The 23,080-nt window shown below is 52.2% G+C and overlaps 11 protein-coding genes across 11 annotated transcripts; 3 read left to right on the top strand and 8 right to left on the bottom strand.

Annotated features, from left to right (window-relative positions):
* Positions 1-153: 153 nt before the first annotated feature.
* Positions 154-2,897, bottom strand: K460DRAFT_363566 (YL1-domain-containing protein). The gene has a single exon (XM_040932845.1). The coding sequence runs from the start codon at positions 2,572-2,574 to the stop codon at positions 295-297; it is 2,280 nt and encodes a 759-aa protein (XP_040790065.1). The 5' UTR covers positions 2,575-2,897; the 3' UTR covers positions 154-294.
* A 116-nt stretch (positions 2,898-3,013) lies between these two features.
* Positions 3,014-4,122, bottom strand: K460DRAFT_59121 (uncharacterized protein). The gene has a single exon (XM_040938549.1). The coding sequence runs from the start codon at positions 3,940-3,942 to the stop codon at positions 3,106-3,108; it is 837 nt and encodes a 278-aa protein (XP_040790064.1). The 5' UTR covers positions 3,943-4,122; the 3' UTR covers positions 3,014-3,105.
* A 437-nt stretch (positions 4,123-4,559) lies between these two features.
* On the top strand, positions 4,560-7,975 carry K460DRAFT_374553 (RNA binding protein-like protein Jsn1; the record flags this gene model as incomplete). The annotated part of the gene is made up of 2 exons (XM_040934680.1): positions 4,560-4,798; positions 4,852-7,975. 2 exons carry the CDS (start codon positions 4,560-4,562, stop codon positions 7,973-7,975), a joined length of 3,363 nt encoding a protein of 1,120 aa, XP_040790063.1.
* Positions 7,976-9,074: 1,099 nt separating this feature from the next.
* On the bottom strand, positions 9,075-10,346 carry K460DRAFT_280534 (mRNA-capping enzyme subunit alpha; the record flags this gene model as incomplete). The annotated part of the gene is made up of 1 exon (XM_040928415.1): positions 9,075-10,346. One exon carries the CDS (start codon positions 10,344-10,346, stop codon positions 9,075-9,077), a length of 1,272 nt encoding a protein of 423 aa, XP_040790062.1.
* Positions 10,347-11,017: 671 nt separating this feature from the next.
* On the bottom strand, positions 11,018-11,776 carry K460DRAFT_281510 (ubiquinol cytochrome-c reductase assembly protein Cbp3; the record flags this gene model as incomplete). Its single annotated transcript, XM_040928496.1, has 2 exons — positions 11,018-11,523; positions 11,578-11,776. Coding segments are annotated over 2 exons (705 nt in total), but the record flags the coding sequence as incomplete, so codon positions are not given.
* Positions 11,777-12,424: 648 nt separating this feature from the next.
* On the top strand, positions 12,425-14,093 carry K460DRAFT_332545 (uncharacterized protein). The gene has a single exon (XM_040930846.1). It carries the CDS (start codon positions 12,525-12,527, stop codon positions 13,992-13,994), a length of 1,470 nt encoding a protein of 489 aa, XP_040790060.1. The 5' UTR covers positions 12,425-12,524; the 3' UTR covers positions 13,995-14,093.
* A 751-nt stretch (positions 14,094-14,844) lies between these two features.
* On the bottom strand, positions 14,845-15,371 carry K460DRAFT_352627 (Asp f 13-like protein; the record flags this gene model as incomplete). Its single annotated transcript, XM_040931665.1, has 3 exons — positions 14,845-15,030; positions 15,084-15,253; positions 15,305-15,371. 3 exons carry the CDS (start codon positions 15,369-15,371, stop codon positions 14,845-14,847), a joined length of 423 nt encoding a protein of 140 aa, XP_040790059.1.
* Positions 15,372-16,697: 1,326 nt separating this feature from the next.
* Positions 16,698-18,170, top strand: K460DRAFT_392835 (Cupredoxin). Its single transcript, XM_040935907.1, has 2 exons — positions 16,698-17,530; positions 17,587-18,170. Exons 1-2 carry the CDS (start codon positions 17,160-17,162, stop codon positions 17,828-17,830), a joined length of 615 nt encoding a protein of 204 aa, XP_040790058.1. The 5' UTR covers positions 16,698-17,159; the 3' UTR covers positions 17,831-18,170.
* A 747-nt stretch (positions 18,171-18,917) lies between these two features.
* On the bottom strand, positions 18,918-20,310 carry K460DRAFT_332535 (zinc-binding oxidoreductase CipB). The gene is made up of 3 exons (XM_040930845.1): positions 19,978-20,310; positions 19,802-19,928; positions 18,918-19,735 (listed from the first exon to the last, which is right to left on the bottom strand). The coding sequence occupies exons 1-3, from the start codon at positions 20,108-20,110 to the stop codon at positions 18,973-18,975; spliced, it is 1,023 nt and encodes a 340-aa protein (XP_040790057.1). The 5' UTR covers positions 20,111-20,310; the 3' UTR covers positions 18,918-18,972.
* Positions 20,311-20,473: 163 nt separating this feature from the next.
* K460DRAFT_392833 (cytochrome P450) lies at positions 20,474-22,558 on the bottom strand. Its single transcript, XM_040935906.1, has 5 exons — positions 22,288-22,558; positions 22,104-22,226; positions 21,388-21,951; positions 20,883-21,339; positions 20,474-20,830 (listed from the first exon to the last, which is right to left on the bottom strand). The coding sequence occupies exons 1-5, from the start codon at positions 22,542-22,544 to the stop codon at positions 20,669-20,671; spliced, it is 1,563 nt and encodes a 520-aa protein (XP_040790056.1). The 5' UTR covers positions 22,545-22,558; the 3' UTR covers positions 20,474-20,668.
* On the bottom strand, positions 22,409-23,074 carry K460DRAFT_59015 (uncharacterized protein). Its single transcript, XM_040938548.1, has one exon. It carries the CDS (start codon positions 22,966-22,968, stop codon positions 22,606-22,608), a length of 363 nt encoding a protein of 120 aa, XP_040790055.1. The 5' UTR covers positions 22,969-23,074; the 3' UTR covers positions 22,409-22,605.
* Positions 23,075-23,080: the final 6 nt, after the last annotated feature.

Below are 23,080 nucleotides of genomic sequence, written 5' to 3'. Positions count from 1 at the left end.
TTTCCGTGTGACAGTTTACTATGTGAATAGATAGCCATCCCGCCTCGTGTTCAGGTTTAACAACTACCATCGAAGAGACGCGGTGAATATCCAACAAGTCTAGGTATTGTCATTTCAGTTCATCACTGGTCAAACAGGAGGCTGTACTAGTTGTTGTTAAAAGTATTCTATTGATCTTATTATATTCGTTGCACATTACTTTCTTGCCGAGTTGGATGGACGTTACATTGTCAGCACCCGCAAACGCGTTCAATTCATGATATCTTACACGCTAACCTCTTGTTACACCATCATTTATTTCCCAGCTTCTGTTTTGACTGTAGCGGGGCTTTCCTGTCCGACCTGTGGCGCAGTAGCAGCAATAGAGCCTTCTACTGGTACCTGCGCCGGTGCCCCTACAACTGTCTGCGTCTGCCCGGTTGGTTGAGGAGGAACTTCTATCGACGCCGGAGGAGCCGTCTTCTTAGTCATCTCCCAGAAACGTCGTGGCACATTCTTAGCTGGCGGCATTCCCAAAAACCCCTTGCCCCCCTGCATACTCTCCAGGGGCTTTGCCCTGCCTCCAACATAACACCCCAACGCACCACTCCACACAAAGCCGCCTCCCACGACACCTCTCAATACGCCAAAGGCTCGCGCATCGCGGTACGCTATACCTGTCTCCGGGTCGCGGTAGCGTGCGATGGCATTGGTAACGGCGCAAAGAGGCTTCTTGGGTTGAGGGAGGGCAGATTCGAGGGCGGCGAGATTCTTCTTGGTAGGCTTGAGCGCGGACTGAACCAGCATAGCATTGACGAAAAGGGTAGCGTCGGGCTGAGACCAGTTGAACAGTGACATGGACAGCTGAACAAGAGCCGCTTTATCTTTGTCTTTGAGCAAAGATGCAGTGGTCTTGGCGCGGGACGATGTTGTCGGTGTATCGAGGTTTGAGAAGTTGGATAAGATTAGTAAGTTGCGGAGGGCGCGCTTGATAACCTTCCGTCGTGGAGGTGCTGGCGGCGCTGGCGGAGCAGGTTGCTTCTGAAACTGCGACAACAAGGCCTGAGGGCCGATGGCGCTGCCGTGCTGAGTGAGAAGAGGATCATTGAGTGAGGGATGCGGCTGTGGAAAGGGCGATTGTGAGGCTGTGTACTGTTGTTGGTAGGGCGAGGCTTGCGTAAATGGATTTGGTGGAAGGTCGGTTGGAGTGGATTGAGATTGTGTGTTCTGGGCGTATTGGTCGATGCCGAAGAGGAACGAGTCTTGGCTTGGAGGTGCGAACATGATACTGCTCGGGTAGGACATGCCGTAGGAGCCCATGAAGACATCCCCTCCCTGTGATGCAGCAGTCCATGGTAGTGAAGCTTCCTGTTGTGGCGGTAGCGAGGTTGGTAGCAATGGCATAGGTGATGCACTTGTCGAGGTATGGGGAGGATCCAGGATGTCTTGGGAAGGTTGGCTTGGATCTAGAGCGTTGCCCAAGGAGTTGTCTTTAGCCTGTGATTTCTCTGGCATTGGCTCGTCAACCTGTTCTGTAGGCTCGGTCTGAGCAGCCTGAGCAGGCTGTGAGTCCCCAACAATGAATTCCTTATTTAGCTTCTCGTCAAGATGCTCTAGACTGGGCGCATCCTTCCCCGTGAACTTGAGCTTGTCATCCACCCAGATGGAAGGTCCACTGTAACATCGAATGAAAGGCCCATCGATCTGTCGGTTCTTCAGGGCGTCGATCTTGGCTTGCCGTTCTGCTGCCCGTGCCTCTTCGGCCTCTTCCCATCTGTGTAATGTTTTCTTGTTGATTCTCTCGTTGCGAGCAGCTTCAGCAAGTCTCTCTGCCTGCGTCAACGGTTTCTCCTTGGACTTGGCTTTGCGAGCCTCAGCGGCCTTCATCATGGCTAGGGTGTCGTCTCGCCTTCGGTCCTTCTCCTTGAGCTTAGCCATGGTGGTTTCCTTGTTTGCTATGGTCTGCTTTCGTGAAGAAGTTCGTATGGGCCCATCTTCCTCGGTGGGTATCCATGACGCTCGTTCCGACTTCTTCTTTGGCCGTGGAGGGGCAGATGCGGGTGATTCTGCAAGTGATACATCGAGCTTGACCTTCTTGCGGGTAACGGCGGCGACTCGGGCAGCGAATGGGTTTGTTGTTGCTTTGCGCTTCTTGTTCCTTTCTTGACGCTCTGCCTTGCGCAGCTCCTTCTCGCCCGCCTCGTCCTCGTCTCCGCCATCCTCATCCTCCTCCGAGGACGAAGACTCCATGTTGTAATCCTCTTGCTCATTGGTGTCGTCGCCCTGAAAATCTTCCTCGTTTGGAGCATCTTCCCATTCCTCTCCCCACTCTTCCTCCTCGGCTGATTTGGCGAGCAGCGTCGACATGCGATTGCCTGCATTGGTTCTCCGCGCCCTCGTTGTCACCATGAGCTCTGCGAGCGCCTCAGGCTCGCTGTCCTCTTCATCTTCATCGTCATCGTCGTCGTCAGATGAGTCGTGATCCTCAGGGCGATCAGACGGTGCAATCTCCTCCTCCTCCTCCTCCTCCTCCTCCTCCTCCTCTTCCTCTTCCACTTCCACTTGCACATGCTGTTCTGCTTCCTCGGAGGACATGGTGATCAGGGACAGGTTTGACGACAGGCAAGGCGAGTGCGAGGAAGGTGCAGGCGAGCAAGCAAGGCCCTGAGGCAAAGCGAGCGTTGGGTGGCAGCGGTCAAGGGTCGCGCGACGCTTTCCAGAAGGCTTCCATGCGACACGGGCTATGCGTTCCGAATGGGCGGAAAGCCGTTAGACGGCGGATAATGCTAAAGTTGGTATGTGCTGCCAGTGTTTCATGTAGTAGCGTTCGTGTGTTTCATGGGCCTTGTGCTGGGGGTAAGGGCCGTCACAATCGTCACTACCACTGGATGTGTGCGTTTTCCAAGCACGCGCCTAATAAGAAGGACGCGACGTACAAGTGATCGGGGGAGCGGCGCCAAGTCAGCGGAAGGGTCCTTGGCTTCGGTTGCGCTAGAGGGGGGCATCCCATCCTCCATCCCCCTTACTCCTGAAACGTAGCGCGAGTTATTAACCATGATCAACATCTTCGAGGCCAGCGACGACAGGCAGACGGCACGGACAGCTAGTCCCTATCTAGTCTTCACATCAGACAACCGGCGTAATGGCATCAAGCATATGCCCATCATCTCTGCCTGCAGTCGTCTCCTTTTGGGAGACAGTGTCCATGCAGCGCACAGTGGAGAGCGCCCTTGCTCCTGGGGTATATATAGTCGGCACACTCTTTGGTTGGTAGTACGTACTAGGGGACTGCTGGAAAAGAATGTTTGATCTTGGTTCGCAAGAGTAATAAAACGAGAGGAGCGTGCCCATGCATCTCTCTGTGCAGGAGGGCCGACTGCACCAGAAGCCGAGTTTAGCAGCAACAAGCCAATCAGGCCGTGATACAGGACAGTACAGGACAGAGCTGAAGAGAGTGTCCACGTCAGATTCTGGGCTGGATGTGACGGACTTTGTCGACGCGCCTCTGTGTTTCAAAAAGTGCGGGCATTCGCTGCCCTTTGCCAACGACAGCCACTCAGGGCGACGCTCGCATGAGGCAAACGGGAGAGCCCCTGAGTGCGGTATACAAAGCAATCGCACTTTGGCAGTGTAGTGCCGTGGGAGAAGCATCACACCATGGCTACAGGGCACCTTGAACAGAACAAGGAGAAGATTAAACCACACCAGCTTGTTGTACATGTCGCAGATGCTCTGCCCGTAATCTGTAACCTCTTTGCCCTGGCTGCACACACTGATTCGCCGTCCTAGCGTGTCCCTGGGGCCTGGCCAGTGCTTGGGTGCTCGCTGCTCGCTCATCTTCCACCACCACCACCACCTCTCACAAGTTTCCTCTGCACCCGCGCACCCTGCACCCTCTTCCATCTCTCTCCCCCTCCCTCCGTTGATGCTGCTGCTGCCGCTGTATTTCGCCCTCTCCCCCATGAGCCTAGGTGCTTAATCAGCCATCTGTATAATCCCATTTCTTCTGTTCTCCAGTCACCTCGGTGATCTGTCTATTCCGCCCGCCAGCCAGCCGTATCATAATCGACAAACCACCACCCCACGGCGACGACGCTCCTCATTGCGATCCCTCCGTCATTCCTTATCGCCATCGATCGCTTTCCGGGCCCCCGCATACCTCACCGTCAAAGCACGGTGCAGCTCCTCGAGACTCGCTAGTCCCTCGACGCCGCCTGCCAGCCTGCAAACACGCGCGTCTCGTGTGCCTCTTGCTCGCTACAGCCCTCAAAAGAGCCTCTTCACCGCGAAGAATCAGAGCCCAGAATCCCCACATTGCGCAATTCAGCCGTCGTCATCATCTGGACTGGATCCAACGCGTGCCATTAGTCTCCAGCCCCATCTGTACACACATAACACGGCCGTTTGCACTGAGCTGAGTTCGGTCTTGCTGGCAATAATCCTCCCCGCCTCACGTTCATTTGGCCGGCACCAACCTGCGTGTCCAACGTTGCCCTGGTTTTGGTAAACGAGAGTCACTACGACCACTTTTCCCAGCATTGAAAATACCACTTGGTTAACCCCAGAGTCTGTAATTCATAATGGCTCCGACTACTCGCCCCGAACACCACATCAATCTCAATTACATCCCCCAGCTGTCTTCGCAGCCGCCACATTCCGGCTCCTCGACCGGCACCACCTCGCCTGTCGAGCCCCCCAACAGCGGCTCTCTCCGCTTCCCTGGGAACACGTCGAACCCGCTGGGAAACGCCGCGGCAGGCGCAAGGCTGGGAGCTGGATCCCCGTCGCATGATTATGGCGGTCGCCTATTCTCCAAACGGTTGGTCGCACTCTGAAACACGGTCATGGTTTTTGGCTAACGTTGGGTGACAGTGCACGCGAGATCCAAGCCCAGGAGGGCTTGACACCGCAAATGTGGGGACCTCCCACCAGCGGCAATTCCACGCCCCTGCGTGAAACCATCCCAGAATCTCCCAATGGAGAGAGCTTCCCTGACTTCAACAATGCTACCCCAGAGTCCACGTCAGCTGCGCAGACATCGGGTCGCCGTGCCCGTGCTGGTACTCTTCCTTCGCGCTTCTCCCCCACTACTGCTCCTCCTGGGCTCATGTCAGCCTCCTCCCTCCTCCCAAAGACATCTCGCCCTACACCTTCGACTAGCCCTTTCAAGCCGGGCCCAGGTACGCCGACAGATACTTCGACCTTTAACGCCCTAGGCTCTACAAACGCCGCTGCCAAGTCTGCACTACTTTCCCGCCTTCGTGCTGGCTCAATGCCTCAACGACCAGGCTTCCTGCCACCTTCCACCTCTCCGTTTGGCAACTCCATCTTCTCCACCGGGTGGGCAAGCAACCGCGATCGCAGCAGCACCCTTCAAAGCATCGCTTCCCTGCCGTCGAATGGACCTGGCTCGCCCATGTCCTCGTTCTCACGCGATTCACTTGCCGACACAGATGTCAAGACTCTCGACTACCTTGGGCTCGTCGACACTCCTCAGCCTACCCGAGCTACACTGGCCCCTTCGGATATCGAGTTGCTTCTTGAAAGCCAACGAAATGCCAACAGCCAACACTCGAGCAGTGCTAACCGATTCCGCTCCTACTCTGTGAACGCCAAAGAAAAGTATGCGGAGGACGAGGAGGATCAGTTTGGCGCCTATAGTGGCCAAATTACGCCTGCCGAGGCCAACGCGCTCCTCATCCACGAAGCTGTTCGTCAACACAACCTCGAGGTTCAAGCATTTGCAAACCTCGCTTCTTCTGCACGTCCTCGAGCTAGGACTGCTGGTGTGCTAGATGGGCCTTCACGAGGGCTGATGCGGAGTTATCTGCCCGCCATGGGACAATATAACAACAACATGACAGGTGCTGACTTTACCGAGGATGCCGAGTACAACCTAACTGAAGCCGTCAAGAAGCTCCACCTTCCCGGGTCGAATCTTGGTGATGATGGTACCCTCGAAGGGCCTACTCGATCACTGTGGCTTGGTAACATCCCTTCATCCACCACTGTGTCGTCTCTCAATGTCATATTTGCTGCCTACGGCACGATCGACTCGACCCGTGTGTTGACCCACAAAAACTGCGGTTTTGTCAACTTTGAGAACCTTGAGAGCGCTGTTCAAGCGAAACAAACCCTGAATGGCAAGGAGATCTTCCCTGGTGCTGGACCAGTTCGCATCGGTTACGCTAAAATTCCTAGCGCGGCAGCGACGCCTGGTCACAATGGCCTCTTCCCCTCGCCCAGCCCGGACCCATTGTCGAAGGCACAGGCGGAGGGTGTGACCGGCGTACCTACCAGCACAAAGGCGAACAGCACTCCAACTGCGAATGCACCTTTGACCACTCCTGAGTTGACAGATATCCGTAGCGATATTGTCCAAATCGTAAAAGAATTGGGTGCTACAGACGAGGAACAGGCCCGGATAACGTCGCAGGTAGAGGCCGCTGTTCAGTTCAACAACTACGTGGACGAGATCCCTACTGTTGAGGAGCCAAGTCATACTCGGATTCACGATGCGCCAAGACTGCGCGAGATTCGCAAACGCATTGACAATGGCTCTTGCTCAAAGGAGGACATTGAACAGATTGCCATGAGCATGCTCCCTGAAATCGCTGAGCTGTCTTCAGACTACCTTGGCAACACCGTCGTGCAGAAACTGTTCGAGTTCTGCGAGGAGCCTACCAAGGAAGCAATGCTGCGCGAGATTGCACCTCACCTTGCTAAGATCGGTGTCCACAAGAACGGAACGTGGGCCGCTCAGAAAATTATTGAGGTCTCTAAATCTCCCGCCATGCAGAAGATGGTGGTGGACGCTGTACAGCCCTATGCGAAGGCGCTTTTCCTCGACCAATTCGGCAACTACGTTATGCAGGGTTGCCTAAAGTATCAGAACTTCAACAACTTCATCTTTGAAGTCATGCTCGGCCGACTTTGGGATCTCGCTCAGGGTCGATTCGGTGCTCGTGCCATGCGAGCCTGTCTGGAGAGCCACTTTGCCACCAAGGATCAACAGCGCATGGTAGCAGCTGTAATTGCCCTCCACAGCGTTCAGCTTGCTACAAATGCTAATGGTGCGTTGCTTTTGACCTGGTTCCTCGACACCTGCACTTTCCCAAGAAGGCGCACTGTCCTGGCTCCTCGTCTGGTCCCACACATCGTCCACCTCTGCACCCACAAGGTTGCCTATCTTACTGTCCTCAAGATCATCAATCAACGTAATGAGCCGGAGGCTCGCGACACCATCCTACAGGCGCTATTTTTCTCTCCCAATGACCAGGTCCTGGAGGATATTCTGGTCGACCAGAATTGTGGCGCTACCTTGATCTTCAAAGTGCTCACTACGCCTTTCTTTGATGAGCAAATTCGCGCAGAAGTTGTGCAGAATGTACGAAATGTGCTTGTTCGCATCAAAGCACAGCCTCAACAAGGCTACAAGCGACTCATGGACGAAGTAGGCCTTTCGACTCGTGGCGGACCTGGCCACCGAGAACATTCCCAAACTCGCCCTGCATCCAAGGACAGCGCTGGCCCCCAGGCCAACCAGGGTTTCTACCAGGGAGCCGCTCCTGGCTTCGATCCCGTTGGTCTTCAGCGCACCGCAAGTATGGACTCGAACGGCTTCGAGCAATATCCCATGGGCGCCAATGCCCAAATGTTTATGCCGAACATGCAGACTATGACCGGCCAGCAGCAGTTGCAGTACCAACAGCTTCTAGCCCGCCAGGGTCAGTATTACCCGCAGATGAACGGCTTCCAGCCTGCTGCTCCTGGTATGGACCCGTACCGAAACGCATCGCCAGTTGCAGCTCCCGGTTATACGGGGTCGCCAATGATGCAGCCAGCCAACCTCGCAGGACAAGGCATGGGACCGGGGATGTATCCGTATGGCATGTATATGCCTCAGCAGCAACAGCAGCAGCAGCAAGCAGCTGGAGGTAACCAGCGACGTGGCAGGGTAAGCAGAAATGCGTCTCCAGCCGGCAGTCGACGCTAATCTCTTGCAGAGATAGGCAAGCAGATCGATGACAGCTTTCCACCAGTCCCAGCATCTTAGCCCACATGTATGGTGTTGCAGAGAGAAAGAGCAGCACTAACTTCCTGTATATGATTCGGATCTTTGCGTTCACATACACCTATCGGCTAGCGAGCGTGCGGCATACACCATGCGCTACACATTGTCATCTCTTATGTCCTCAAATATCCTTCTATGCGCTGGAGAGAAGGGAGCAGGCCTGCCTTTGCATCTCACTATCTACGACCTGTTCTATCTCCTCGATCTCAGTTCCTGCTCTCTAGCGTTAAGACATTACACTCGCTTCTACTGCAACGCACATTGCTGGGTGTTTGAGCGGTGCTACTTTCTCATCTTCTTGTATCTTACTTTGAGTCGGAGTTTCTGGACAAGGACTCTTTTCCGGTGGGGGTGTGTTGGGCGTGGTGGACTTCTGCATCGATATGGATGGGAATCCTTAAGACATGAGATGGCTGGTATATGCGATGAGACACAAAAGTCGACTGCACGACATGATATGGATTAAGATGGTTAGGACATGTTGGAGCAATTGGGCTTCATCTTCGTTCTATGTGGTTGGGTGAAGGTGATGGGGTGCGATTGCAGGTTAGATAGAAATGGAGGGTTCATCTTCTGTTACTCGCGTTTGTACTTTGTACGCTTTGCCATGTGTCTGCAGCAGTTACGGTGATGAAAGAGTTTACAAGCTGAAGCACCGTGTCGCATGCGTAGATGACCCATCCTATAGGCGGACGGCTGACTTTATTCAATCATTTATCCTACGAACTCTCTTCTCTCGTCTAACCATATGATAAACAGAACGAAGCGTGGGTATCATATCCTATCCTTGAGATAAGGAAAAGAAACAAACGCCTTGTAGGCCCCATTGCGCCGGTATGCAAATGTCGACTTTCGCACCCAGTCTAACACGATAAGCAATAGTAGTAATAACAATAATCAAAGAAGAATACGTCAATCTCTCCCCCCTTCACGCACACGATTCGCGCCGCTAATCGTCGAGTTGCTCTCCAAGCCACCACCTACAATCCCCACCCCCACCAAATCCAGACGGGTCACTCTGCTAATGTGGTCCGCCATTCAGCTCCGCTTGGCTGAATTTGCGCTTCTTAGCATCGCGTTCGCCTCCGTCCTGCGGCGGGTGATATTGCTTCCCTTTCCTGCCGTAGTCCGCTTTTTTGATATTTTCTTGGTTTTCCAGTAGATCCAGTTCTGTCACAGGGTTCTCTATGCTTTCCAAAACGCTGTTCACGGTCGAAATGTGGTTGGCGTCCTTTTTGTCGTCGCGCCACCTCGGCGTGCCGTCGCCTTCGGATTTGTATTTCCATTGCCCAGCGGGTGTGCGGAAGCATTCTATGATGCGGCCGTCGAGACGCTGGTTCAGGCTCTTGAGCTTGTCCCATTCAGAGGGTGTAACGGAGAGGGTTGCGAAGGGCTGGTAGTTGTTCTGGTTATGCAGGACGAGGAGTTGGAAAGGCGCGGGCATGGCGTCGTAGTCTGGTATCAATCCCTCCTCGCCGTCAGCAGGATCAATGAGCGGGAAATCACCCAGTCGGAGCTTGAAGTCTATAGTGTTTTCTTGAGGCGGCTTCCACTTTAGAATGTGTCTGTCTGTTCCGAACTCGTAGCGGGTGGACTTGCAGGTGAAGATCAAGCCGTCGTTGCCGTGCTTCAGGGTCGGCAGGACGTTGTTGAACATCTCTTGGAGGGAATATGCTGGGTAGGTTTTCTTGTCCTTGAGAGCAAAGGGTTTCAAGTCGTCGGGCTTGATGTTGGGGATCTTCTTTAGCATCTCGTGGTACGGCTTCATGACCCACTCTTGAAGTCTCCCCAAACGCTTATCTAGCGTCTTGCTCGTTACATTCTGTCCACCCACAGCGAGCGTGTCGAAGATGTAGTAATTAAGTCGAGGCGCCGGTTCGCCGGGGTAGTGATCGTGCACTAGCTCGCCATCTAGTATTGTGTCGAAGAGGAACCGGCCCTGTTCATTCAGGTGCATATAGTGAGGAATTGCGAATGGAGGCGTAATGTTGTAGTAGTTGTTCTTGCGGTCTATCATAAATGTCACTGGTTCGCACTCGGGTCCACCAGCGTCCTGCCAGTGCAAGAAGAGGAGACACCTGAGGCCGTCGGTCTTCTCGCACATGAAGTATTCCTGTCGCTGAAGCTCGGCCATGTGTTCCCGGGCAAAGGAAACGGGCTGCGCGCCGGGGAATCGCAAGTTGTCGCGCTCTAAGAGTGTCGCGACAACTTCTTTGAGAGGTTGTGCATCGTAGCTGGAGATGAGGAAGCCCGGTATCTGCGGCGGCGCGTGTGACACGGTGGTACCCGGCATGGTGGGTATATTCGCTGGCGAAGAACAGAGAGCTATGTGAGTGTGCGTGAAGGGTGAGTGCCCTCTAAGAGGCTGAGTCGTGGAAGCTTTGTTCGTGAACCCTGATAGATGCCTACGCCAAGACCGCGGTTCGCTTACATAACACAGCGATACTACGTTCACCGGCCGTCATACATTACAAATGCGGATGTTCTGGTAAGGCAAATCTAGTCCTGGTTTTGGTCTCAATGCTCCAACTCCCAAGCTACCATACAGTGTACACCCTGTCTACCTAGGTATACTCTTTCGCACCCGACTCATCAATAGTCATCGAAATCGATATTTAGTACCATGGGAGAACGATATTAAGGTTTAGAACTATGGTTAGCGATCGTCTTAACCTATCTAAGAAGAACTAATATAATTACAAATGCCTCCTCACTTAAAGTACTTTTATAGAACTAGCGATAGTTTAATTAGAGCGTAGGCGCTTTGGAAATCCTCTTTAGATCTAGTTAGTAGTCTACATATTATAACATAGCTAGCCAATAAATATATAAAACTAAGTGGGCATTTGCTCGTAATTGCTATGAGACATTCCAACATAATGCGTCGAGATACATTGTAATATACAGTATTCAAACAAGTACACGAACAGACGTCTTGCCACGAGGCCCGAGTGGTATCTTCGTCTAAACCTTGACAACTCCACTGGTCATCATCCTACTAGGAGCCTTAACGATACCCGTCTCGTCTCCTGGGTTGCCCCGGAATTTCCACTGCCCGTTCGCAACCTCATCATCCGTTGCGTTATCCAACCTCTTGAGCTCCCTCCTCATGTATCCTACAATCTGCGCCAGTTTTTCAAAGTCGACATCCTCCTGAGCACCCATCAGATTCCTCCAGATAGCAGCCGCAAGCATAGCGTCACCCTTCATGAGACCCTCGTCGTACGATAGAAGCACACCCCGCCATTGTGAGAACATGTCCTTGAGATGCTTCTGGCGGAGCGAGTTGGCAGTGAACTTGTGCCATACAACGAGACGGTCTTCGGCGGCGTAGAAGGCCTGATTTGTGAGGTGCTGGATCCAGACCGGAGCGTGCGATTGCGGGAACATTCGGAAGCGGACCTGGAGCATGTACATGTGGATAAAGGTGATTTGCGCCCAATTGAAGAAGGTCGGCTTCAGACCGAGGGCTATAAGATAGTCGGTCAGCGCATTCTACTTGCCAATTTGGTGGGAACACTCACTTTCGTACCACCATCCTTCGGCCTCTCCCAGGTGTACCCCGTTCTCGTCTGTAGGTATCTCACCCCTCTTCTCCAGCGCCTGGGGAATCTTGTATTCGCCGGGCCTGACACATTCCTTGATGAGTTCTCGTGTTGCACCGTATGCGACGTATGTCTCGGTCATCAGAGGAGCTTTTTCGCGCAACTTCTGAGCGAGCCCTTCCACGCCAGACTTGATCTTCGGATGTGGCTGCTTGGTCGCCTCAGGCCTAGCACCGGCTAGAAGGCTTTGCGAAACATGATAGGCGCTTGGTGCAGTCGTGGAAAAGGCTCGTTGCGCTCTATGTAGCGCTGTCTTGTTCGATGGCTAATGCGGTCAGTCGTGACAAATCGGCATTGAAGAGGGATTGTTACCTTAAGTAGGGAAGACGACGACCTCGACAGTGCCCGCGAGCAGGCCAAGCATGTGTAGTTGGACGCCATCGTTGTGAGTGAAGGTGGACAAAGCGGCATTTGCTGATGTTCAAAAAAAGTCGCGAGTCGCGCCTACCCGCAACATCCATGACCTCACCACCGCAGCCACCAATGAACATCAACGCAAAACGCCAACACGAATAATGAGATGATATCTACACTACAAAGCCTGGTGTGCATCTTCACTCTACGGTAACGCGCAACAAATGGTGGCAAAGCTATACTGGGAGCGTTGTATGCAACTTTGCTTACAGCTAGCGTGACAAATGAGATGAAGGCGACCAAGAAACTCCAAGACGGCACCCCGTGACCTCGTGACAGGGGAAATTGACAGGTCAAGGTAGGGCGCCCTCTCACCGCACAACAACAACTCCGCATCTATCAATCTCATGTTACCCCCGCCAATACCTCTTGTGTCTCCTATAGTGTCCTACTTTCAGCACCCTTAAGTTAGCTCAGTCATCGTTCCAGCACGTTATTGAGCTGGGCCAGCCATGTCTTCGGCAGGGCCTACTTTCGCCAATCGAAAACAAAATCCGCTTTACATCCAGCTGTTTGCAGGTACACAGCAATTCTATACGTCCGGAGACCGTCTCGAGGGCATCGTCAGAGTGGAGCCATCAACACGACCTGTACATGTTAGTATCCGCTTCAAAGGATTTTCCCTCATCTACGATACAAGTGCCAATGCCATTAAACCTGAGTTCTTCGAATTTTCACGAGAACTGTTCGTATCTACGGGCGCTGGCGAGAACTTCGACATCTTACGCAGAGGCACGGCCGATGATGGCAAGGTCGAACTCCCCTTCAGCTTCACCTTCCCACAGAATGTGAGACTCGCACCGCCCCCGAATCGAAACTGGTGGTACTCGAAGGACTCGTATAATCACCCACGGTTTCAGCATTCTCCCGGCTTTCGATTACCCCCGAGTTGCACGTCGCTCACATCCGTCAACGGACCATTGTCGCCAAAGATCATGTACTATCTAGAGGCTTACATGGAGACCATACTGCCTGATAGCCCCCATACGAGAGTTCGCCAGGAAGTCAGTTTCATCCCGCCAGCACCTGATTATCACCCTACGCTTCTTCAGCCAGATCTAAATTTCGGCCTAAAACTGCCCAAGCATTGCTGCCGCTACAAGTTTATTCGAACACGGAAGCTTCTCCCTGGCTATGGGGAAGGTAGTAAACTGGGCAAGATGAAGGATTTGCTGCTAGAAAACCAGCTACTCTTCGGGCTAAACAGCGTCGGTGAGGTTCCATTCGCCCGATTCAACCTCTTTGCAACGCCTGCCCGTATCCTGGTGATTGGTTCTCCGATTCCTATAAACGTAACTATTCAACACCTAGACCGTTCGAAGACGCTGCTTAATCCACCGGACCTGTTCATGCGCAGGCTGCGCGTCCAACTTCTCTCTACGTTCCACACATTCGTACCTAACTCAGCCTCAGCCCGGCATGGCACCAAGGAATTAGTAGATATCGTGAAAGATATCACCACGCTTTGCGACACCAAATTCGATGCAGGTGAGGGCGAGCCCCTCCGCAATGAACTGAATCTTCTAGAAGTAGGAAATATAACAATGGCACACGAAAAGGTGATCCCAAGCTTCACTAGCTATGGGCTGTGTCTGGAGCACGAGTTGCAAGTGGAAATATGGGGCGAATGTGCAACACATGAATTTCAGGGAATTGCCTGTAGAGAGCAAGTCCAGATAGTCTCAGGGTGGGCTACAACATCTGCGCATCATGAAGATGGTGATATCCCCGAGGAAGACTCGAGGCCGGCATATCAAGAACTGGATCCTATGCTGTCGGTGCATGCTGCCGGCACCTTGTCGAGCACACACGAGCTAAATTCAGGAGGGGCGGTACAAGAGTGGGATGCACACTTCAACCCGGGACCATTGGCACATCAATCGGAATCAATAGCGGTACCGCCTCCGCCGTATGTAGGGTGACTTAGTACAAATGTCGACTTCTACTTCGATCTGTTCCTACCTTGCCTTTTCGGTGTACCAGTGCGCCCTCAAACAGGCACGGCCACAACAACGCAACTCCATTCGTTACTAATAATGAGGCGATGCCCGAGCGTGGCAATATTGCTTATGCGAGCGCACCGCAACTGCTCCAGTTAATGTGTGTTCTCTCAAGCTGTCGATCCTCGTTGTTCTTCAGCCACATCCGGGTCGGATTCTATCGATATCGTTCGATCGTAGAGTGTGATGGGTCGGCAAGCGGCACAAGACAATACGAATCAGATATTCCTCCTCCTTTTTCAATGTAGGATCGTTGTCGAAGTAAAAAGTCTTTATTATCGATGCAACAACGGCAGCTGCGCTACCCTATCTATCCGATACCTGTGCTGGCAAACATCGGAGGCATATATTCCTGAGCTTTGAACAGAAGGCTGTGAACATCGGAAAATTCCTTTTTGCTGTTTGTAGAAATGTTAGCTCGAGACATTGGCTCGACAGTGCGAGGTTACAGCTATTAGTTTGATGGCCAAATAGAATGGCTAACTTTGAGTAGAGGCAAGTAAAGATAACCGTGTGCGAGTCCTGCGTCTCATCAGTGGGGAGGATCTCCAAGTTCCGAACGGGCATAAATCAAGGGAGTCGAAGAGGCAATGGAAAAACTCTAGATATAGCATGCATCGTGAATTAATTCATTAAGGAGTGATCAAATGCAAGACACCGCGCTATGCAAACCAAAGGATGGGCAACGCATTATCAGCGTTTACTTCGAAAGACCCTCTCATATATATCTCTCTCTCTCTCTCTTCATTCATTTCTTCTTTGAAGCCAATGTTCAAAGTCCGCACCTGTTGACATCGACCTGTTGAAACTGCGCCTCGATGCGTCCGAGCTGTGCAGCCTGGCCGTTCGTGAGATCATCCATGGCTGCCTTCGCGAGGTTAAATCCGCTTCCGGTATAGTCGACAGCTAGGACGTAGACAGTCTTGCCATTGTACGTAATTCCGTAGCAAGTACCGCACTGGAAGAGCTCTGTTAGCGATAGATCTCAATAGAACTCTGAAAAATTCATACCTGGGGGCTGTTCCAGCCGGCGATTCCTTGATAGCCACCAATGCGAGGAAATCCGGCAACGTTGCCCTGGGTTTGCCATCCGTGCTTGGTGATCAACCCGTTCGAGCCGTCTGAGCAGGAGACCGAGTTCAATGAGCGGCCGGCATCGTCGTATCCGGTATCATAGCTAACTGGAGAAAGTCAGGATGGGTGCGTACTGGGGGGTTTTCCGAGTGACTAACCGGTGATCGCAGAGGAAAGGCTGGCGAAGCCAAGAGCAGCAGCGGATACAGCACTGGAGAACTTCATTTTGGTTGTGGTTGTGGAGATTGATGGTAAGTTGATAAAGCGTGTTTCGATTGTTGTATAAGTATGCGTTGTTGGAGTGAAGCTTGAGTCGGTGATGATATTCATTTACCTGCGCTGGCAACCACCTTTACTTATACTCCTCATAGGCGCACCGTCTCCGCAAACAGCTTATAGCCTCTTCACTTCTTCCGGCATAATAGTAATCGTACATGGTAACGATGAGCAGTAAACGAGGAGAATCCCGGATCGAGACTGCTCATACACGAGCTTAGCTAGAAACTTGAGAGCAGGTGATCACAGAAAGGCTATGCTTGACAGAAAAATATAGTAGATGAGCTCATAGCGTGGAAAGATACGAAGACACGAGAGTCGATGCGGTGGTTGTTGGTATTTTTGGCATGCTAACAGCGGGTCCGGTTTATTAGGGCCGCTTTGGGACCGAGCGAGAGAATACTCCGAGGCTAGTGGCTGGCACGGTGGCATCGCGTTCCTTAAACGGCAGCTTTGGACAGCGATCAATAAATCAACGCAGCGGTCCGTCGATAATCGTGGATGCTTTCAAGACATCTCCAGATGAAACGGCAGAGAGGATCCATCGTGCGCCGGAAGTGGCGGTAAGCATTAAGACAAGCGAAGCATGATAGCCGAACCATTCGGTCGTATGATTGCGGTCCTACTTTACAGGTTTGTATCATGTTGTGAGAGCTGTTCCTCGAGGGCGTGATCCTTAGAGCTGACTGTCAGTAAGGGTGATTTTGGCCATCACGTGTACCTGAGGCTACACCGCAGGCCGTTTAGGAACCTTCAGTCTCCCTGGTTTCCTTTAGCCTTTCAAGGTTGACATTATCTACAACAATATTTCCCCGGCCGCATTGAGAAGGTACCTGCCTCGCAATGCTAAAGCGTCCACACCGCCTCTGGATACCACATCGGAAGCCCGGACTATCCGCGTCCCAGGACACTGGCTATGTGAACAACTAATGGCACTAGAACTCCTATTTCGAGAGTTATTAACAGGCCCCATCTCAAGCCAGAGGTTACGTTAAGGGTAGGGATTGGGTCTGGAAGAAGTATATCCGGTTGCTGTTGTCATGGTCTGTCTGCGCGGCTATTGATGCAGTCGTAGAAACGTAAGTCAACACACGCCAATGGCTTGTCGATAGATCTGTAGCCTAGATGCCGTAGCGATGAGAGTCCACAGCCACAATTGTCGAGTTGCACCGACGTGACTTTGAGGTTTGCGTGGCCGAGGCCCGTGCGGCTGTTGTCCCAGACATGTCGAGTTCCATCGTCGACAGCCTCCCGGTTTCATCCCTTCGCCAGAAACACCACCACCCTGAAAGACGCGTCTTTGGCGCCTTGCTGCCCCTGGCTTTCAAACAGCCACAGCGAAGACCTCAGGCACGAGAGAATGGCGCTCTAACAGCCAGTGGCTGAAGTCGGCACCTGTGGCAGAGCCCTCCAATCACAGTAGCATTTACAAGCCGCCACTGTTTCCCGGTGCCTTCGTTTCAAGGAGCAGGTGTGAGTTGTGCATGCCTTTGCGACCTCAGGCGTCTCGAAGCTGTTCCGCCATAATCTCCCAAGCCGACGTACGCAACGCGGCGGCAACTGTTTCGATATTTATGCTATATAATGGACTCAAACCTTCTCAACTGTAGAGTCTTGTTCACTAGGCCGGTCCACTTTCTTCAGTTCTCATACCAATACAACACCTAATACCTCGATTCTCTTCTCCGCAAACCTTCTTTACCTAAACGAGCTAGACTCTTTTCCAACCCAATCATAATGCATTTCTCCACCATCTTCGCGGCTGCCGCCCTCGCTAGCACCGCTTTCGCAGAGAACCATGTTGTTGCTGTCGGTACCAAGACTGGCGAACTTGTCTTTCAACCAGATAGCATCAAGGCAGCTCAGGGCGATACCGTCACTTTCCGCTTCTGGCCCAAGAACCACTCTATCGCCCAGGCGGCCTTTGCCAAACCCTGTGAGCCCCTTGAAAGGGGCTTCTGGTCTGGTTTCGTTCCCACCACCAATGCACAGGCCGCCGCCAACCAGACCTTCGTATACGAAGTCAAGAATGCTTCTGCGCCTATTTGGTTCTACTGCTCGCAAGGACAGCACTGTCAGGCTGGCATGGTTGGTGTGATCAACCCACCGTAAGTAGCCATAATCATATGTACCATTGGAATCTGGAATGACTAACATACCCTAGTCAATCCGGTGAGAGGACTTTGGCTGCTTTCAAGAACTCCTCCAAGGCTGCTACTAGCAACGTTTCACCCTCATCTACCGCTGGTACTGGTGGCAAGCTCGCCGAGAACAGCAGCTCTTCAACATCTGGTGGACCTTCGTCAAGCGCTTCCGGACCTGCTCGATCAACTGGCGCCGCATCGCAACTCACTGGCAACGTTGCCTTCGCCGGTTTCGCCGGCCTGTTCACATACTTCTTGCTTTAAGCCTACGTTAGAGAGAGAATAAATAAGATACCTTGAAGGTGCTAGGGGCCGAAGAAACGGGTCTCAATGGCGAACAGTTTGAAGCACATAGGTTGGGCCGTCTGGTGAGAGTACAAGAAATAGCCACGAAATTGAGGATGAGAATCGGGGTATGTCTTTGGTGTGTATTATACTATGAGAATGAATGAAACTAGTCAACGCTCCAGCTTGCATCTATTAGTATCGAAGTTGCCTCAATTTCTGTGCAACCGTATATCCAACATCGGACGATGGACTGGAACAATGTGTAGGCTGATGATCTGACCCGCCTGACCTCGATATAAAGCGATGAGTTTTTGCTAATAATACTGTCCATACTACAGACAAGCACGTAGCTAAATTATCATTTCATTGACGGTAGACCATTGGGTATCTCTAACAAAAGGCTGACGGCACCTACGTTGTTCTGTGATAGTCAGCACAAACTCAGCAAGCAAGCTGAGATGACAAGATGATTAGGGAAGCAAGTCAGACATCCAAGGAAGGTATTCGCGCTCATTGTCCATCGGTCTTAGGTTCGATTGATGGCTAGCGTGGAAACTGCGAATGTGGAAATGTTTCATCATGAAGCTGATGAGGATTATGAAGAGACAGGGTGAACTTACAGTCGCTAGATGATTACACGAGCAGACCATGCGCTTGAACAGCGACGCTGAGGAAAAAGGTTGTGGTTGCAGAAGACGGAGGTCCAGAGTTTATAAAGCTTTTTTTGTGGGTCCGACAGCACGGTGTCTAGTCCCTTAGTAAGCTACTCCTGTACAACCCCGGATCGCATCAGACTCATCAGTAGTCATCGAGAACGGAAGGTTGATAATTGGTACCATGGGAGGATGATGATGAGGTTCAATACCATGGTTGATGACTGTTGGCTCGACCTATCCCAGAAGATTCAAAGTGATCACACATTTCCGCACTCAAAGTATTTCCACAGAATCAGCGATAGCTCTACAAGAATTCCTAGGACATAGGCGCTTTGGGGTTTCTCTGGAGCCACGTAGGTGTTTCTTGTCAGATACGGTGGAGTTGTTTCCATTTTCAAGACAGTTAGGGGAGATATTTATTATTCATTATTTAGATGCCGTTTATACTTGTAGATAAGTTGACTATAGTTCCACGACAATCTTCCCAAAGCTAACGCCCTTCTTCTGCTCATCGTACCCCTTTTGAACGGAGTCAAGGCCACCCTTGATGACGATAGCCTCTGGCACCGCCTTCAGCGTACCTGCCTCCAATGCTGCAGGCACCCACTTGGCCCACACAGCTTCGCCGATATCTCGATCCGACAGCGCAACACTTGGACCCAAGATATCTGCGCCCTGAATACCCTCCGGAAGACCCTGGGCGCCCGGCATGACTGATCCGTACCGGCCACCGAGCTTCTTGTAGACGGGCGTCCAGGCTGCGGCAGATTCGGGCGTACCAATGGCGTCTACGACACCAGCGAACTCTGTACCTTCAAGGGCAGTAATAATGTCGTCTGCTACCTTGGGCGACTTGTAGTCGAATGCCGCTGCGGCCCCCAAGGCTTTCAGGTTATCCAAATTGTGCTTGCCTGCAACGGTGACGACCTTGACTCCTGCGCCGACGGCCAATTGAATTGCTGTTGCGCCAACACTGCTTGAGCCGCCCCAGATCAAGACAGACTTGCCACTGGGAGAAGGCTTCGAAGCGGAAGTTGGCGTTGGGAGGGCGAGCGTTTCCTTCTTGAACAGGCACGTCGCTGCGGTGGAAATCGCGAGTGGTAGCACTGCGGCTGAGGTATATGACAGGCTTGAGGGAATCTTGGAGACGACGAGCGCATCGATGGATGTGTAGAGCTGGAAGCCGCCATTTTCCGCGTTGTTGGTCACAAGGGACAAGGCGTGTCTAATTGTGGTCAGAGTAAGTCCACACCATTGGTCGTACCACGAGGACAGAGCCTGGAAAACTTACCCAAGGACTCGATCACCCTTCTTCACATGTGTAACACCCTCACCAACTTCGTAGATTTCTCCAGCGACGTCGGTACCGCAGATGTAGGGGTACGTCTGCAGGAAGATACCGTAATCTTGGATTTTCCCTGTCAAAAGTTAACAATGTGGCTTTCAATGGATTTTGAGGTCACTAACAGTCTACTGGGTTGACAGCTACGGCGTGATTCTTGATAACGACCTGGCCCTTGCCCGCCTTTGGCAATGGAGCTTCCTTGACCTGTAGCGGCCTACCCTTGGGCTCTGTGATCCAAGCTGCTTTGTTTGACATATTGGCTGATAGTTGCTTTTCGGTGTAGATTTATTTTGAAGAGATCGTTGAAAGAGGAGCAATGGGTAGAAAAGTCTTCAAGGAATGACGCGGGAACCCAAACGTGTTATACTTGAGCCTCGGTGAATCGAGGCAGAAGCACCCCACCCCATCCGCTTCCGGCTCCAGCGCCGGAGCTTTCTCGATAGTCATTACCTATGGAGCCGGCCCTATGGTCGATCGATTGGGCAATTGTGACGATTGGAGACCCCACTTGGTTGGTCATTCGCGATGACGTCTTCGACTGAGGTAGGATAGGGCTTAGCTACTTTTGTTGTAACACCGGATGCGGCTCGGCCCGTTACAATAGACCAAATTTTTTCTCGTATGATCTCATTTTAGTCGTAGCTAGAATCTTCTACCTAGTACCTAACATCTAGATGATGCGAGGATCTCTTAAGGCACACTGGTGGTTGCAGCGAGAAAAATGTCGTTAATATCGCAAGCCTATTTCCTTCCCTGTACCAGCTACTCTACACAGCGACCACCAACTCCCGAGTGTGGTATTGAAGTCGGAACCTAAAACTCACTTGGCAATTCCCTCTTCTTGAAGTAGCAAGTAACCCCAGTCTGGAAATTGAAAGCAGCATTCTGAGTCTTCCACTCCCCGTCGTGCGACATCTTGAATTCAAAGCGACGCAGAATTTCAGGCACAATCTTGTTGATCTCCGTCATAGCCACCTGACAAAATCAGTACCTAGTCGGATAAAAAGTACGCACAGAATGGACTCACATGTTGTCCTGTGCAAGTTCGAGTCCCTGCTCCAAAGTGCATCATACACTTCTGCATCAACTTGGCTTCCACGGCAGATCTATCAAGCCAACGCTCCGGTCTAAACGAGGCAGCATCTTCCCCAAAGACGTCTTTGTGATGTTGCACAACTGCGGGGTTGAGGCCGACCCGCCATCCGCCTGGGATATGAGTCCCAGCGAGCACGACACCTTCAGGTTGTGGGGTGCAGCGCTGTAATGGTGCCGCAAAAGGACCGTAGAGGCGGAAGGCTTCTTTGACAACCGCGCCGAGGTATGGAAGCTTGACGGTCTGATTGTACTGGACTGGCGATGTGAGCGTGCCATTGGCGAATGCGGCGTCAACTTCAGCCCTCGCTTTGGTGAGTGTCTCAGGATTCTTCATCATGAAGTAGAAGATGGACCGAAGACCAATGGCTGTGCTGTCTGATCCGGCCATACTGCAAGCAAGTCAGCTTGGTTCAGGGATATATGTGGTCGGCGCGTACACAGCCGTCCAATTCTCTGAAACAATCTCTCTCAGTCCAAAGTTGTTCTTCTCACCCTTCTCCCGCATAATACCAAGCATCGCAGAGGTCATATCGACTCGTTTCGTTGTAGCCTCCTCGGTCCGTGCTTGCGCTTCGTAAGTCTCCCGCTCAGCAGTCCTCTTGATGCCATCTACCGCAAGCACAGCCTTTAAAAGCTTTGGAATAAGTACCGCGCCACCCATGAGGAAGGGGCGTATATATGCTGGTGCCGAAGCTAGGATATGTAGGAAAGGGAGGGCTTGGTGGACGGCAGTGATGTAGCCTCCATAATCGACACTGTCCCTCAGGAACCCAAATTGCTTTCCGAAGAAGACAACACCAATGTTGTCGTAACAGAACATCTCGAGCCATAGGCCGAAGTCGAATGCTTCATTTCTATCGGCGAATTCATCTAGTCTCTGAAGTAGGAGGGATCTGGTCTCATCCAGCATGGGTTCACTCTTGAGCACATTGGTCAGGGAGTATACATGGCCGAGGGTCCTCTGGTAGGCAGCATGATCTTTCTCAGACCGGTTTGTGAACCTAAAGTATAGTACTAGTCAGTAGATGTTCAGGAGGCTACGGAGTAGATTGTTTCGCGACTTATGAGACTCCATTGCTTCGAGCCGACCTGGACCATGTTGGCATGGTGATCTTCAGGGGATCTCGGAGAATTCTTGCTTTCTTAGACGTACATATCCGGCCTGGAGTGCATACCTGCAGGGCGCCAAGCATCGTACCATGCCGTCTTTTCCAGCGGCCTCGTAATTGGGTATACTATCGGGATCTCCCTTGGGTCATCACAGACTACTTCATCCCTTGAGATAGGATTATAAGTCAGCTTTTGTTCGTAACTGTGTCGGATGTAAAATTACGCACGGCGCAACGCGAACGAGTGGACCGTATTGCTTGTGGAGCGCACGCTGGTGAATCTCCAAGTCTCCAGCCAAGGCGCGATACATGAGCCATGTCCGTGAGACGGATGGCCAAAATGGACCAGGTATTTTGGCGAGCGGGTGCAGAGTGCGTGCGTAGACAACCCACAGTCCCCAATATACAACAAACGCAGTGGGCAAGATGACAGTGAGCCAGGTTGTGACCTCGGCACCAAGGAGAAGATATAAAAACAGAGCCATAATGCGCTGACAAGGTAATCACGGTCGTGAGAGTGAGAGAGAGGTTGGGGGAGAAACAATTTCAGGCCCAATGCCATGCATGGTATGCTACGGAGAGGTAGACACTGCCGAGATTGAGCTGCATGTTGCTCCTATCGCCTATCGCTGACCCCGTTTGTGCAATCAGCTCATCCACTGGAGCAAACACGGGATGGACCGAGACCCTGGTACTGCTACTACAAGAGGCCAGACCGTATGTCATTCTAGAGCAGGATTGCGGCGTGGGTATCCTCTGAGGTCGCTTGAGAGACATCTCACCGATCTTAACGGGTTGAGGGGTGGTTATATCAAAGTCTCGCAGCCATGCAAACACGCGAGAAACCATAAACTCTGTCGACTTTGTGCTGGCTGGGATGAAGGCGTTGAGAGCAATGTAAGTGTGCATGCACGATTCTGCAGGTGGTTGATTGGCACCACGTCCCGTCTCCGCTGAGACTGGCCCGAGGCTGCAAGCAGCTAGTTCAAGCCACGAACCCCGTACAATGAGCGGAAGACCC

The sequence above is a fragment of the Cucurbitaria berberidis genome (assembly GCF_010015615.1).
Source record: "Cucurbitaria berberidis CBS 394.84 unplaced genomic scaffold K460scaffold_2, whole genome shotgun sequence".
Classification (NCBI taxonomy): domain Eukaryota; kingdom Fungi; phylum Ascomycota; class Dothideomycetes; order Pleosporales; family Cucurbitariaceae; genus Cucurbitaria; species Cucurbitaria berberidis.
This window is presented reverse-complemented; position numbering and strand designations above follow the sequence as displayed.